The sequence below is a fragment of the Oncorhynchus mykiss genome, chromosome 23 (assembly GCF_013265735.2).
Source record: "Oncorhynchus mykiss isolate Arlee chromosome 23, USDA_OmykA_1.1, whole genome shotgun sequence".
In the NCBI taxonomy this organism is placed as follows: domain Eukaryota; kingdom Metazoa; phylum Chordata; class Actinopteri; order Salmoniformes; family Salmonidae; genus Oncorhynchus; species Oncorhynchus mykiss.
This window is the reverse complement of record NC_048587.1, coordinates 28,180,882-28,197,822: the sequence shown is the minus strand read 5'-3', so window position 1 is coordinate 28,197,822 and position 16,941 is coordinate 28,180,882. Positions and strand designations below refer to the sequence as shown.

General features: G+C 41.9%; 1 protein-coding gene across 6 annotated transcripts; it reads left to right on the top strand.

Moving 5' to 3' along the window:
• The first annotated feature begins 239 nt into the window (after positions 1-239).
• On the top strand, positions 240-16,737 carry LOC110502533 (monocarboxylate transporter 9). 6 transcript variants are annotated; one of them, XM_021580615.2, is made up of 6 exons: positions 240-355; positions 1,955-2,199; positions 12,474-12,617; positions 13,527-13,622; positions 13,954-14,811; positions 15,094-16,737. In XM_021580615.2, the coding sequence occupies exons 2-6, from the start codon at positions 1,995-1,997 to the stop codon at positions 15,276-15,278; spliced, it is 1,488 nt and encodes a 495-aa protein (XP_021436290.1). In that variant the 5' UTR covers positions 240-355; positions 1,955-1,994; the 3' UTR covers positions 15,279-16,737. The 6 variants fall into 6 exon arrangements, with proteins under 6 accessions (XP_021436290.1, XP_021436285.1, XP_021436286.1 ...); XM_021580610.2 differs by having other exon boundaries at positions 262-560; XM_021580611.2 differs by lacking the exon at positions 240-355 and adding an exon at positions 841-1,140.
• Positions 16,738-16,941: the final 204 nt, after the last annotated feature.

The following is a 16,941-nucleotide window of genomic DNA, read 5'->3' as shown; positions in this document are numbered from 1 at the left end:
TAAGTCCACCCCTCCACCCTGACCAACCACCCTACCTTCGTTTTTGCCTTAAGTAACTTATCATATGTAAACATGTCAAATGTAACCTATCATATTCATTTGAGTGTACCGGATTTAAGTTCACTATGTTACGTCAAGTCTATGAGACCAGGCTTTATCACAATCAGCGGCAACAAGCGCTTCGTGCAAATTGATGTTAGGCTACTTGCCAACAAGTAACCAGTTCTGACTGGACCAGACGCAATATTAACAATGTTCCTGGTAAATATTGCTCAGACTTCACACTCAAGCATCACCGGCAAAATAACCTCCTTCTGCGCTAACTCCGGAGGATCCCTTTTACTTGTCGTTTAGAGTAGGTCTATTATGTGTATATTAAAGTGCATATATAACACTTGTATTCACTGTCAAGAGAAAGGAAACAGCTATTTTTCATTGCGATAACAAATAATTACTCCGTTTAGTTTTTACAAATTCAAAGGTGCTTTTACACTATTTGTGAAGAAACATTCAATCTGATTTGACTTGAAATACTTTGAAGCGCTTTCTGATCATCACAGGTAGGCTAATTACAAATGTTAACTTTTATCATTGATAGCCTATGCATGCAGTTGAATAACATGTCCCCCACCCTACCTATGTCCACTATTATCACGATGCATACAATGTAGCCTATCATTATTGAATTGATGGGGCTATTATCAAATAGAAGAAAACATATCCGTATTCAGTTGCATTTACTCGGTGGCAGTGTGTAGTGTACGCTCTGTAGCTCCACACAGTCGCACATGATGAAGAGGAAACAGAGTTTCCTCAACGTTGGTAGCGCACAAATCCGGACCAGCGAAAACAGCTTTGAACCGGTTTGGTCTCCGGCAACAAAGCTACAGGCTATAAAACGAATACTGTGCGCGTAGCTAATATGCTGGGGGACCCGGGTCTGCATCACCAGACCTCAGATATAGCCTAGCGGGCGCTCGGCATCCGCCGGTGTTGTCGTATATATATTTTTTCGATTATACATAGGTATTATCGGGATACCAACCATCCTTCATGGCAACTCCCTGTAGGCAAACGCGCACGTATCCTGCAGTTGCATGTTGTTGTGCTTGTGGCTGTTATTTTTTTTATGTTTTTGAGGTAAGTCGCATGTATTTCCTTGTGTTAATAAAATAACAATCGGCTACTATAGTACACAACATTTATAACATAGTAGGGCTATGGCTAAATACAGCGTAATATATATTTGTAGGCTATGCAATGGGCGATTAACTGCCAACGAATATCTCGTAAATGCAAGCAAAAAAACACATTGTTTAATAAAGAAAATAGGTTGCTATGTGTAGTTGGCACGGTGTTCCTCCATATAATGATTTTTATTGGAAATTGATAGATGCACAACTTTTGTCGCGCTCCATGTTTTTAAAAACAAGGAGATTGAGAGAGAGGATGCTGCAGTAGTGCACCGACAGCTCAATTTGCTCCCTGGCACAAATTATTCATGAAAGATAAAAAAACGTTTCCGTCAGCACAGGAAACAGGATGCGCCTCTAAAATATCAATATTTCGTGCCAGAACTTATGTGAAGTAGACAAAAGGCAGGTTAAAGTAGGCAGTCCAGACACCAAACTCCCCTCCTTCAAGGTGTGGTCTGCGAGGGCACAAAACGGGCAGCGCAGGATGGGAAGGTTGCACTCTGTTTAGGAAGTACAGTAACACAGGTGACCTGCCTGGTAGACCAGGCAAGAGCAGCATCAACATCAAGACATGTGTGCATTTGGCATTTATCTACTACTTTAGAACTCAACTTATGACATGAATCTCTTCCTTGATCATGATTCCTGGTTCCAAACTTGCATGTGATTTATTTTGTCTGTATTCTCATGCATTTGGTCAATTGCTTGTCTATTGCGCTTGTTTTTAAAACTTTTTGCTATTTTTCTGTTTTCCCCAGGAACCCTCCCTGTTGAAGTTGTAAGATCCAAGCAGACAGCATGAGTCCTCATACCTCAAAGAAAGCGCTGGATGGAGGTTGGGGATGGGTGGTCATTGTGGCCTGCTTCATGGCCCAGTTCCTGGCCTACGGCTCCCCCCAGTCGGTGGGCGTCCTGTACCCAGAGTGGCTCCACACCTTCCAGGAGGGGAAAGGCATGACGGCATGGGTCGGCTCCTTGGTCTCTGGAGTGGGACTCATAGCCAGTGAGTATTCTCCAAATATCTTTGTTTATTTATTTAGTTACTGTATAGGTATAGGCTAATGCTATCATCCAAAGACAGAGTTCACTGTGCTTAACTGCAGAATTCTGTATATTATAAAACATAGATTTCTTAACATACATTTATTCAACTCAGCATCTGAACATCTGTTCAATAATTCCATATTGATTTACTTGGCATGGCTATGACTTGATATGCTTAACATCATGTCAGTGGTTAGACCTGCATTTACTTATCTATGTACTTTACAGTTGCAGCTACATTGTCTCCTTTAGAGTCTCACCTGGTATGCACCTGTTGCTGTTGTATAATTAATGATGTCACTGACAGAGAACCAGACAAAAGAATGGTCCAATGTCTCCATAAACACATACAGTTATGTGGCATTATGGGTGAAGTAACAGACCAGTTTTTATCTAACCAAGTTAGTGGCACATAAGATGGGAAAATGAGTATTTTACCTGCTACATATTCACAGTTGTGAAAGTGCAGTGCTGACTTGTCCTAGGTAGATGAAGAAAACTGTGCAATATTGGTGGCACTTTGGTGCTCTTAACACTTAGTTGAGGTTATTGGTTGATAAGTAATTTACATTTATATAATTTAGCAGACGCTCTTATCCAGAGCGACTTACAGGCGCAATAAGGGACTAAGGGCACAGTCAGATTTTTCACCCCACCGACTCGTGGATTTGAACCAGCGACTTATTGTTTACTGGCCCAACACTCTTGAATGCTAGGCTACCTGCCGCCCCACAGTCAGCCCTGTCATACCTGCAGGAGGAGCCCTTACGTAGCTGTGACCATACAGAGGGTGTGTGTGGGAAAGGGAAAATGATAATAGGAAGGATAATAAAGCTTTGAACAGTTTCATTCGTTTGGAATGACCAGGGGACACAGGAGGACTCAGTTCACTGCATGTCTGCAAGCTGTATTCAAAGATCAGAGAGATCACGTCTTGGTTTACATTTACCACCAGGCATAGCCTCCCTTCACTTTGTCGCCTTTTCAGAGGTCAGTGAAATGTCATGACTATACAGATTGCTCCCAGTACATGTGTGGGACTTGGCAGCTGGGCTACGCAGCCTTACACCGTGGGCTGTTTTAACTGGTGGTGAAATGGAAAGGAGGTGGAGACAGGGTTCAACAAGACGTGATTGGCTATTCTTTACACACATCCTTGGGTTGTCAGCGGTCTGATCGGTAATTCAATATGTCTCCGCCCAAGTGACATGCATAACAAGAACAGTCACATTTAAGACTCAGGTTTTCATCACCATCTGTCTCCTCTATCCAGAGATTGACTGATTCACTGTACTAAAACAAGTAGTCAATTCAATGTGCATATAGCTTTGGAAACTAAATGGATTGGACTGCATTTGACTTGGCACAATGCTAGGAAATCATAGCAGTCTTTAATGAGTTGGCAGCAGATTACGGGTTAGTGAGGTGATACCGTCTCAGGCCCGACGCCAGGATAAAGTGACTAAGGGGGCAGTTGAAATCGGTGAGAGGGCAAAACATTTTTACATTGAATTCTGCCTGTATCGAGCTATACCACAAACAAAGTTTGAATGCCAAGACTCAGACCATTGATTGAGTGCTTTTGAAGCGACAGGCTACAGATTTGGTGCCAACCTATCTCTGCCAAGTACCCCTGACTGCAGTGTGTCAAGTACCCCTGACTGCAGTGTGTCAAGTACCCCTGACTGCAGTGTGTCAAGTACCCCTGACTGCAGTGTGTCAAGTACCCCTGACTGCAGTGTGTCAAGTACCCCTGACTGCAGTGTGTCAAGTACTCCTGACTGCAGTGTGTCAAGTACCCCTGACTGCAGTGTGTCAAGTACCCCTGACTGCAGTGTGTCAAGTACCCCTGACTGCAGTGTGTCAAGTACCCCTGACTGCTTTGTGTCAAGTACCCCTGACTGCAGTGTGTCAAGTACCCCTGACTGCAGTGTGTCAAGTACCCCTGACTGCAGTGTGTCAAGTACCCCTGACTGCAGTGTGTCAAGTACCCCTGACTGCAGTGTGCAGTTCTGGGCTGGGCAGTTAAACATTTGACTCCGCCCACATTTTACCCCACCCACTTTTTTTTTTTTTTTTGTCCATCTGGGGTTTGACAGTCACACACTGAATACAAACATGTTTGTGCAAGGCACACGTTGAATACAAATGCATTTAATTTTTGAAGAAAATTTCGTAAGAAATATTATATGAAGTGATACCAGAACATGTTGTAACACTTTTTGCTTCATGCTATGAGACAAGCCACTGATGTTGTTGCAGTGAACAGACTTGTTATGTCATGTACTGTTAAAATTGTTGATAAATGTTATATTATTTCAATGTGTATACACACACACACACACACACACACACAGTTACTACCTATTCTGATTTATAATGCTATTTACTTTCATCATTTGAATGGAGACATACGATACCATATAGACATACTGACAAGCTGAATGTGCTTTGTACATTAAGTTATACCAGCTCCGGTAAAGAGATCAGACTCGGGTGACTTCTACGTCATCTTTACTAAACAACACAATTAACAATTGAAACAATTAACACAGCAGACAAAAACAAGGTTTGACCACTCCTCAAAAATGGCTTCACTCCTGCTCCTCAAGAGGCAAAGACAGTCATTTTCTTGTCGTCAACTGCCTCCACATAGAACATCTCATAATCTCTCTGTAACTGGAACATGAATGGTTTCTTAAGGAGAATATTTTCCTCTTCATCCAAGCCATCGTACAACTGTAGTTCTTTTAAGTGGTCTCCCCCGTCCATCCCAATTACACTAGGGAAGGAAACAGTGCCTTTAAATGTTAAGCGTTCTCACCACCTTGCTGGCTCTAGGGTGTCTCTTAGAAGAACATCTGCTTCCTTGAAAAACAAATATTAATAGTGCCTCATTGGGTGATCAGGACAAATTACACACCACTTTCATGCAAACAAAAGCCACTATTACTAAACGGGTTTTCAGTGATATCTATAACTACTCAACAAGTCATGACAACTATTATATCTTGCCATGCATCAAGCCTTCAGCATCACACACAGTAGACTACATACCCAGTTCACAGCTCCCAGTGTATTTTGTTTTCAGTATCGTCTAGAAAGAAAACAGATTGTGGTCATTAAGTAATGTAAGGGAACACTCATCATATGACACCTACCTGTAGTGCGTTCTGTTTTCGTCGCCTTTTTTGATCTTTCAACCGCTCTTCTTCAGACCTTAGTGGGTGAATGACATACATTCACTATGAAAATATATTCAGGTCAGCCTGGCTATAGTGAAACAAGTGATTTTAAGGATGCAAATTAAACGTTTTTATAATGTTCAAGACTTACGGCATTGGAAAGTCCTGCAGGAGAACTAGGCACCACCATCGCCGAATTTGCTGCATGTTTTCCTTTGAAAAAGAAAATCGGATGGGAATCCCAAAGAATCGTATCTACTAGTGTACTGTAAGTTAAGAGTAGGTTGTTAAGTTTGATAGTTATGATAACAACAATAAATTCATAATAATTCCCCCCCCCCAGGAATATATTTCAGGATGTAGAAGACCCCCCCCCCAAGAAGTCAGAGCATGTCACATCAGCGTCCAGCTCTGCAGGAGTTTGATGTATGAATTGTGTATGTAGTGTAAAACTGTAGGAAATAGGTCCAAAAAAGTGTCAAGAATAATAAACAAGAAAACGTATGAGCAACAACAAGTGTGCTTTGCATGCTGCAAGCACAATCAATTGGTACAGTCCAGTGAAATAATTTTAAAGAAATATCTAACATGATCATCATCCACACCAAAAGTCCTCCAAGGGGACAAGATCTTGAGGGGACTGTGTAAGGGCCTCTGGGTGCTCTTGAGGGGCCACTGGACACTGATGCTATGTCAGGTGCTTCAGAAACTGTGATCTGTTGATTATTGTTGCCGTACAGTAGCAACAATGAAAGTGTGTCACATTTCTACAACTGAAGCCACACTTTATGATTGTGAACTCTGAAAGAGAGGAATAACAGTAAAGTAAGTTGCACAATTCAATTCACTGATGTAACTGGGGGGAAAAATAGGGCAAATCAAAAAACGTTAACTTCAAATATATACAAGAAAGAAATAGTACCTCTGTGCCTCACTGAAGCATGACCTTTGTGGTTGTTGACCATATTGTTCAGATATTGTTCAGCCTTATGTGCATTAGGGGCAGTGATGAAGTTGACTGCTGCTGCATTTGCTACATTTTGGGACACTCATCCTCCAATAACACACTAACGTGTCTCTATACATCAAAGAAAGTAAGCATAGACATAAAAGGCATGACAATTAGAAATACATAAAATAAGCAATAGGCATTTAATTTCATTATTGTATATACTACGTGTAGGCTCTGTAGACTCGCTATGTGTAACTTAGGGAATGGCCTTCGGCATCAACGATACACATTTAGCGCCAGCCAGCCAAACACAACAATGCATACATTGAACACAGAAAACCAATGATCAAATCGATTACATAACTGTACGTGTAAACCTAGGCTTACTGCTTAAGTTGGCAAATTTGTCCAAATTCCCTCATTGTATACAATTAGCTAGCTCACGTGCTAATTAACGCTATGCTATCATCGGTGCGGTGGTTGGTTATATAAAAATATACAACTGCACTAGTATAACATTAATATTTGCAAAGTAAATGATGCATAATGACCGTCTAAATTACTTCCATGGTTTACTCCGACCACATTGAGCCCGGCCCGAAACTGCACACTGCAGTCAGGGGCTTCTCATCTCCGTTGCACTGTATCAGCACAATGGACAGCGTCCTACAAACTAAAGCAAGGCTGTTTCGTAATGTAAATGAGCTCCAAGATAGGGTAATTCACATTTTCCAAACAGCCGATATGAATGCTGCCGTGTACACAGCGTTCTTATCAAAATAGTGCAAACTAAATGCTGAAAGTAGTAGCCTAGTTATTCATACATGCAAACAAAACTACTGATTAGTTAGGCTTAGAATACTGACAAACCTGCGAACGAAAGCAGAACATAACAGCGGTACTACCACGTAGGTCTAGTAAACAAAATATTAGATCGATAAAGGCACGACACCATTTATGTTTAGGCTAGTTACATTAACAGTTAACAAACGCAGTAAGCAAAATGTGAATTGAGATCCAAATAACCAAAACAGCCTACAGTGAGATGCAGTGATGCACAGCTATCTTGCCAAACAAATAAGCCTATAGGCCCCGCTTCAAACATGGAAAACCATGGTGCTCATGAGTTAAGCAACACGTTGTGATATGGCACAATACACTTCTGTGGATCAAATTCCAATACATAGTTATATTTACAACCACGAAAACCAATAGGCTGCCAAGAAAACCATAATAAGATGTATATATTTATATGATGAAACACACCGACATGTAGCAATACCCAGGGGCGTCATTTGGGTTATTGCAGTGGAATTATATTGAATTCTGCTTATATCACGCTATACCACAATAAACCTAAAAGTTCAAATGCCGAGACCATTGAGGGCTTTTGACTAAGAACTGACAGGTTGGCGCGAAATCTCCGCTGCGCTCTATCAGCACCATGCTGTGGTGCTGATGTAACAGTTTTAGACCGTCCCTCGCCCATACCCGGGCGCGAACCAGGGACCTTCTGCACACATCAACAACTGACACCCTCGAAGCATCGTTACCCATCGCTCCACAAAAGCCAAGGTCTCAGAGCAAGTGACGTCACTGATTGAAACGCTATTTAGCTAGCCGTTTCACATCCGTTACACTCACCCCCCTTTTGACCTTCCTCCTTTTTCCGCAGCAACCAGTAATCCGGGTCAACAGCATCAATATAACAGTATAACCGTCCCTCGTCCATACCCAGGCGCGAACCCAGGCGCGAACCAGGGACCTTCTGCACACATCAACAACTGACTCCTACGAAGCGTCGTTACCCATCGCTCCACAAACGCCGCGGCACTTGCAGAGCAAGGGGAACTACTACTTCAAGGTCTCAGAGCAAGTGACGTCACTGATTGAAACGCTATTTAGCGCCCACGCTAACTAAGCTAGCCGTTTCACATCCGTTACACTGAGTGTACCCTACACTCAAAAGCCAGGCTGTTAACCTAAACTGGCTAAGGAAGTCATTTTGCCATTCTATACCCTAGGGTTTTGCTGAAATGATGCGACTGGCTATACCACCAATATTTTGATTTAAAAAAAGCAATCAGCTAGATTGTTTCTTAACTTTTCAGAAGAGTAGCAGCCTCCTTGATGCTCTGTGGAACTTCCTGAATAATCGATCATTCCATTCTCCCCGAAATCTTCTTGTAAAATCGATCCCCTTAAAATGCCAAGTGGATTATTTGAGCTTTCCTCTGGTATAGCATGCTTCTTCTAAGTGGACGTATAGCTGTGGACGCCCCAAAAGTCAATCCATGTGTCAGTGCAGTAAACACGGTCGGAATAGCGAGACCCAGACAGTCGTTGCGGTATATCGATCAGGGTACATTGTTCCTCATTGGAGCCGGAGCGGGCGATTTCAGTCGGCAAAAACTGGCGAGCGACACTAAACTCAGTTTACACCAAATCTCTTTTACTTAAATCAGTGGTTTAAGCAGTGGTTTCACCTTTTTCACATCTAGAAAGTCATAGCTCTCTGGGTCAAGGGGACACCGGGCCGCCACCAGTTGGATGTTGCGTTCGTTGAATCGTTCGTACATTTCACCACTGACAGAATCGAAGAACAGTCTTTTACACTCAGTCTCTTATCTTCAGTCCTGCTGGCCTTCCATACTGTCCACCACTATTGCTGGAGATTTGTACTTCCATAACGTTGTCGTAATTGCTTGGAGCTGCCCTGTAGCCTCCATGTCTTACTTCTGTGTTGTACGAACGCGTCCATTCCATGTCAGAGCGGAATTCCACAATGCTGTCACAACTTTTAACAACCACTGACACGGTAGCCAAGGTGTCCCATTCTCATTTAGCTTTGTTTGATTGGGTTTATCCATCGTGGCAGTAGCAGATTAGCTGGTTCGAGCTAGCTAAATAGGCCAAGGATAATAAAAAATAACGTTACATTTACGGCTAACTAAACTCTGTAGTGGTGAGGCGGAGTTGAGTAACGCAGCTTCAATGGTAAACTTGACCCCGCCCTTATAAAACAAAATAAAATATTACTGGCGAAGGCGTATCACGTTTTTCACTTAGACGTTTTTTCCCGCTTTTTATGGAAACCCAAAGGAGTCATACCTAACCACCCCAATGGCTTTCCATAGCCCCTCTACACACACCGCGGCGCGGCGCGCAGATTTTTCGATAACCTGTCACTCAATCATTTGAACCTTATTGCTATTTTTATATAAGGCCATAAAACTAAAACTGAGGGGGCACACGTTTCAACTGATGGGGCTGAGCCCCCTTTTGCCCCACTGTGGATCTGGGCCCATACGGTCTCTCAAAACTTTACACAAGCCCTTGCTTCTGTCCACTGAAGGATCCTTACCAGACCTATATTTCCATTGTGCCATCAATCAGGATATACAGTGCCTTCAGAAACAATTCACACCTTGACTTTTTATACATTTTGTTGTGTTACAGCCTGAATTTAAAATGAATTACATTTAATGTTTTTCTCACTGGCCTACTCACAATACCCCATAATGCCAAAGTGGAATTATGTTTTTTTGACATTTCTACAAATTTATTGAAATGAAAATCTAAAATGTCTTGAGTCAATAAGTATTCAAACCCTTTGTTATGGCAATCTTAAATAAGTTAAGGAATACAAATGTGCTTAACAACTCGCATAATAGGTTGCATGGACTCACTCTCTGTGCAAAATAGTGTTTAACATGATATTTGAATGACTAGCTCATCTCTGTACCCCACACTGACAATGTTCTGTAAGGTCTCTCAGTTAAAGCAGTGAATGACAAACATCAAACAAATTCAACCACAAAAACCAGGGAGATTTTCAAATGCATTACAAAGAAGAGAACCTGTTGGTAGATTGGTAACAATAAAAAAAAAACAGACATTGAATATCCATTTCAGCATGCTGAAGTTATTAATTACATTTTTATTTTTATTTTATATATTTTTATTTAACTTTTAACTAGGCAAGTCATTTAAAAGAAAAATATAGGACAAAACACACATCACGACAAGAGACACCACAACACTACAGTACATAAAGAGAGACCTAAGACGACAATATAGTATAGCAGCAACACATGACAACACAGCATGGAAGCAACACAACATGACAACAACATGGTAGCAACACAACATAGAAGCAGCACAACATGGTAGCAGCACAAAACATGGTCCAAACATTATTGGGCACAGACAACAGCACAAAGGCAAGAAGATAGAGACAAAAATACATCACTCGAAGCAGCCACAACTGTCAGTGAGAGTGTCCATGATTGAGTCTTTGACAGTGAAAAGAAGGAAGCCTGTACAGAATAAAAATATTCCAAAACATACATCCTGTTTGCAATAAGGCACTAAAGTAAAACTGCAAAAGGCTTCTGCAGTGGCGCAGTGGTCTAAGGCAGATCTCGGTTCTTTACTACAGCTCTGGGTTCGATCCCGGGCTGTGTCGCAGCCGGCCGCAACCAGGAGACCCATGAGGCGGCACACAATTGGCCCAGTGCCGTCTGTGTTAGTGGAGGGTTTAGCCGGCCAGGATGTCCTTGTCCCATCGTGTTTTAGCGACTCTTGTGGCTGGCCGGGCGCATGCATGCTGACACTGTCCCCAGTTGGACGGTGTTTCCTCCGACACATTGGTGCGGTTAAGCGAGCAGTGTGTCAAGAAACACTTCGGCTTGGCAGGGCCATGTTTCGGAGGATGTATGGCTCCCGAGTCCGTACAGGAGTTGCAGCAATGGGACAAGACTGTAACTACCAACTGGATATCACGGAATTGAGAGATAGAACAAATAAATAAAAAAGCAGCAAAAATATGAATTTTATGTTCTGAATAGGGAGCTATGTTTGGGGCAAATCCAACACAACACATCACTGAGTATCACTCTTCATATGTTCAAGCATGGTGGGGGCAGCATCATGCTATGGGTATGCTTGTCATCAGTAAGGACTATGGAGTTTTTTTAATGATAAAAAGAAATGGAATAGAGCTACGCACAGGCAAAATCCTAGATGAAAACCTGGTTCAGTCTGCTTTCCACCAGACACTGGGAGACAAATGTAGCTTTCAGCAGGACAATAACCTAAAACACAAGGACAAATATACACCGGAGTTGCTTACCAAGATGATATTGAATATTCCTGAGTGGCCTAGTTACAGTTTTGACTTAAATCGGCTTGAAAATCTATGGCAATACTTTTTTATTTTTTATTTACCAATGATCAACAACCAACATGACAGAGCTTGAACAATTAAAAAAATAACAATGTGCAAATATTGTAAAATCCAGGTGTGCAAAGCTATTAGAGACTTACCCAGCTGTAATCACTGCCAAATGTGATTTTGACACTTATCTAATCGAGATATAAAAAAAACATAAAAAAAACATTTTTTTACATTTCTTCCAGTTTAACATTTGAATATTTTGTGTAGATCGTTGACAAAAAATGACAAATATATTTTAATCCTACTTTGTAAAACAACAAAATGTGGAAAAAGTAAGGGGGCGTGAATACTTTCTGAAGGCACTGTAAGATATATTTCTGTAACTCGGTGTGCTTTTAAATTCGATATGGTGTGAGGATGATGACGAACGAACATCACAGGCTGCCCTTTTCCCTGACCCTTTACCTCTGCTAAGGTGTCTAATAACTAGCTAGTGCCGCTTAAGGGGACCTCGTTGTAATCATATGAGGAGAACGAATAGGGTCACAAGCACTCTGTACTACATAGGGAGCGATAAGGTTAAAATAATATCAGGGCAGAAAAGGGGACCACGTCACATGGTTAAAGTTGATACATCAGGTTTTCCTGCCATGAAATAGCCCAACATGTACGGTACACCTTGAACGGTATCACTTTCCTTTTTGCTGCTTTTGTATTGTTTAGGAAAGCCATCTGTTGCTAACACCACATGCATCCCGAATGCACCATATTAATTCCATCATGTGTATTTCTTTGTGTCATCATCTCATTTTTGCCACTCCCTAACTCACTGAGTCTATTCAACAATGTACCCTCAACTTTCCCACACACACACACACTGAATTCTCACTTCCTCTCTGCCCTATTTTCTCCCCCAGGTCCTGTCTGCAGTGCCTGTGTGGATAACTTTGGGGCACGCCCTGTGACCATCTTCAGTGGGGTTATGGTGGCAGGGGGCCTGATGCTCAGCGCCTTCGCACCAAATGTCCAGTTCCTCATATTCTCTTACGGGATTGTCGTCGGTAAGTGAGAAGCTCGTGATGGTCTTTTCCTGCTGAAGCAAGTCTGCGGTTTGTGTGATCCAATATTAGATATAGGATTAGCCTTGCAAGTGTGAGAAAAATTATAGGAAGTTGCTTGTTTACTCTGTGGTTTTGTTGGAAGTGAATTGTGTTTTTAACTCATCATTACATTAAACTATTACACAGTTAAGCAATACCACAAGTAAATGATAGATAAGACACATAAGAATTGAATAGGTTCATGTCTATTCAAAATAGGTTCATGACCTTTGCTCCACCACACATGCACTGTGAGGGTATGTGTAGGATGAGGGTATATGTAGGATGTATTCAGAAATATAAAAATAGGGTAGAGTCGGATTGCCATGTGACTGATGCCTCCCCCCAACAGTTTGAATGCACCCATCGCAGCTCATTATCTAACACCCAGTGACAGCTGTGCCATTCTAAGGGGGAAAGAGCCCAATAGACGGCCACTGCCTGTGGCATTGGCCTGAGAGAGGCCATGCATATTTGAAGAAAGGAGTCTATTTTTAGACCATCCCTTAAACTCAACACGTGTGGCTCAATATTCTCTCATCACTTTTCCGCCCAGTCATCCTTTGAGGATCAAATTACCGTTGGGGTGATTTTACACTAAACAAAAGTTATTTGTATGGTGAATATGTAACATATTTATCACAGAACAACATATTTTAAACCTGGTGAATTCACTCTATGTTATTACATGACTAAGATGGCCTTACCCAAGTCCCACAGTTTCACATTAATGTACACAGTTTACTGTGCAAGGCTTTGCTCAGAACATTAAATGTCTTCTTCAACATGGTAAAAAAATAAGGTACTGTAGCTACATGCTCCTCTAAAATGTGCTAATCAAAATACCTCTGTTGTTTTTGTTGTCCACAGGTCTTGGCTGCGGTCTTGTCTATGCTGCCACATTGACCATCACCTGTCAGTACTTTGACAAGAGACGTGGCCTCGCCCTCGGCATAGTCACCACAGGTACTTCAGCCCCCCTCTTCGCTCACTGGGTTCACACCAAGTCTCCATGCTCAGTTCTTTCATGTTTCAGAAGCCGGAAGTCTTGGAATGCCAAGGTAAACATTCTAGTCTAGAAACACTGTAGCCTTGTGATTAGGGAAGTGGACTGGTGACAAGAAGAACACTGGTAATACAACACAGTTCTGGGGCATTCTGTGTTTGTCCCCTTGAGGGAGAGTAGCTTTAGGTAATGATGTCCCACTAAGCAAGGATTTTATTAAATTCATATTAATGAATGTCTAAGGGCTCATTCTTGGAATGCCAACACTAAATTTCCCCTTCTCTCATTTAGGCACAAGTGTGGGAGGGTTCCTCTATGCCACAGCTCAGAATGAGCTGATTGTTCTCTTTGGCCTGGAAGGCTGTCTGCTGATCATCGGGGCCTTGGCCCTCAACCTCATGGCCTGTGCCGGCTTCATGAGGCCCCTGAACATGCCTGGCTACTACCTCAAACAGAAGGCTGCTCTGGAGCGCACAAAGGAGCAGCCTTTCAAGAAACCGCCTGCTGACGACCTCAAGACCACACCGGGCACTGGCGAGAAAAAGCTACCGGTCAAGGATCACCTGATCACCATCGACGCCAAAGACATCCCCACACCTGACAACAAAAGGGGGTTCATGGCAGGTTTAGCCATTGTGAAAATTATCAAGAAGAAGCGTCAGGCTTACTCAAAGTACATGCACTCCACGGCTGACTTCCTGCATGACAGAAACTTCATGGCCCTCTGCATAGCTATATTCCTGTTCAGCCTAGGAGCCTTCCCCCCGGTCCTCTTCATGGAGGATGTGGCCCAGAGTGAGGGCCTCATCGATGAGGTCAAAATCATCCCCCTGGTCTCTATTGTAGCCATCACTACCGGTGTGGGCAAGCTGACCCTGGGCATGCTAGCAGACATTAGGTGGATCAACAGTGTGTTCCTGTACGCCTTCACCCTGCTGGGGACCGGGACGGCCCTTCTCCTCATCCCCATCTCCAAGAGCTACGTAGGCCTGCAGGTCCTCTCAGCTGTGGTGGGCTTCTTCTCTGGGAACTGGTCCCTAACGTCATATATCACTACCAAGATTGTGGGCCTGGACAAACTGACCCAAGCCCATGGGATCCTCATGTTCTTCGGTGGATTCGGGATCATGCTTGGGCCCCCTGTTGTTGGTAAGAAAGATCCCACTTCTGACACCATTGGTCAACATTGCTGAGTGTGTGTGGTCCACATTTACAGTTTTTAGGTTAGAGCTTGTACAGGTTCATGTTCATGCTTTTACAGAGAATCACTCTTCCATATGTCAAAACATTTTTACAGATGATGTAATCTTAATGCGTGAGTGAGAATGTGGAACTCAGGATGTTGGCCTTTAGCTAGTCTTTTGCTGACTCATATATCGTTGAGAGATTTTGCTGAAATTGTTTTTTTTCTCTCTCTTCTTCCTGTTCCAGGGTGGTTCTTTGACTGGACCCAGTCCTATGACCTGGCCTTCTACTTCAGTGGAGGCTCTGTGCTCCTGGGTGGAGTCACGCTCTTCCTGTGTGCTCTGCCCTGCTGGGACAAAAAGAAGGCTGACATCGACAGGCCCGACATTCAGTACACCACCAACTGTGACAAAGTTGCCTCTGTAGCCTGAACACTAACTTTCACATCGGCCTTGCTCTCCAGTGCTCCCAGCGATTTTTGCTGATAAGCTCTGTACCCTTCAAGAGGTTTCTTTTTCCCTGGTGCCAGATTTCACAGATGTGTACCTGAGAAGAGCTTTGAAGTAGGCCTTTTCTATACATCTTTATTGCGTTTTTACAACTTCTTACATTAAACTACAAAATTTTGAAAGATGCCTATGTTGAACATTTTAATAACGGCCTCATTTTAAGAGGCCTAATTCAACAAAATTGTTTCTCAACAAATTAATGCAATAGATTACGTTTACTTAGAATAAATGCTGTTTTTTTACATTTCTGGATCTTTACTTGGGTCAAATGGAAAAGGCATTTTCCTCTGGTGACCCAGTGGAGAAATACAAACCAACAATGGCCTGTGAAGATGTTGGTTGAAAACACAAAAGGCTGTTCAAATATCTCAGCATATTGAAATGTATAACCATGCAAAATTTAAATTCGAAAGAATTTCCCAGGTATTTACTGGAAAAAAATCCAGGGATTGGAAAAAAACGAGGGAATGCACTTTAATGTACTCTTTTCAATTGTAGCCGCACAAACTTTTTGTTTCTATCTTACCAAAGCACCAGGATGGTGGATGCCTGTCAACACGTTATGCCTGATGAATAAAAGTCTTGCTTTTTAAGTTCATTGGCATTGTACTGTATTTTACTTGTACTGTCCAAACTGTTTTTTTGTTTTTTTTAGTTAAGGAGGTACTAAACACCTCACTCTGTCTTGACCGGACTAAGAACTTGCTGAATAATATGCTGTGCAAATACCAGAGACTGTACAGGAATAAGGTCCAGTTCCTTAAACTAGTTTGTTGGTTCTTTGTGGCATGACCCCTTTCCTGCATTTGTTCACCAGGCTGGTCCTATTCATAATGGTTTAATGTGTTTTTTTTGCGTCTGTGCATGTTTTTGTACTTTTATTTTTTTTTTGTACTACATTTTGTACGTTCAACTCTTTCAATGTTTATAAGCAACTTTGTATACAGTATGCACTGAACCAGTCCCAGATATGCATTGTATGTAAAGATGGCATTCATTATTGCCATTATGATTTTATGTTAAGAAATATAATAATTGTGATACCTGCTTTGTTAGTCACTTGAAGATCCCATAAAAAAAAAAAAGTTAAATAAACCACAACATATTTCAGTTTATATTCTTCCTCAAATATAAGACTACTGGGATATTGTTTTATTCTTAGTCAAGCTTCTTTGTAAAAGTATTTACAGGGTTGAAATCTGTGATCTGTGATCCAAAAAGGTTAGAAACAGTAGACCTGTCACTTTTTATATGATGTTGAACCACTCTGTCTTATTCTTTTTTGTGTCTGGGTTACAGTATTTATGTTTGCAATATTTCGCTCTTTCTATTTTGTTATTTTCAACAAAAAAGTTCCAATAAATGCAATTCAATATTGTGATTGTAGATGTTTTTTAATGCTTGTCTGACTAACATAAAATATGATTCACTGAAGACCTTTCTTCTTGACTTCAGCACATATGGTGAACATTTTGGTGGTATTTAGAGAGTGAGCACATATGTAAACTCTAGAGACTCCTTGGAAAGTTTGACCTAATTCAGTCCTTTGGCAGTGCAAAATCCTCCTAGGGATGGACCGACATGT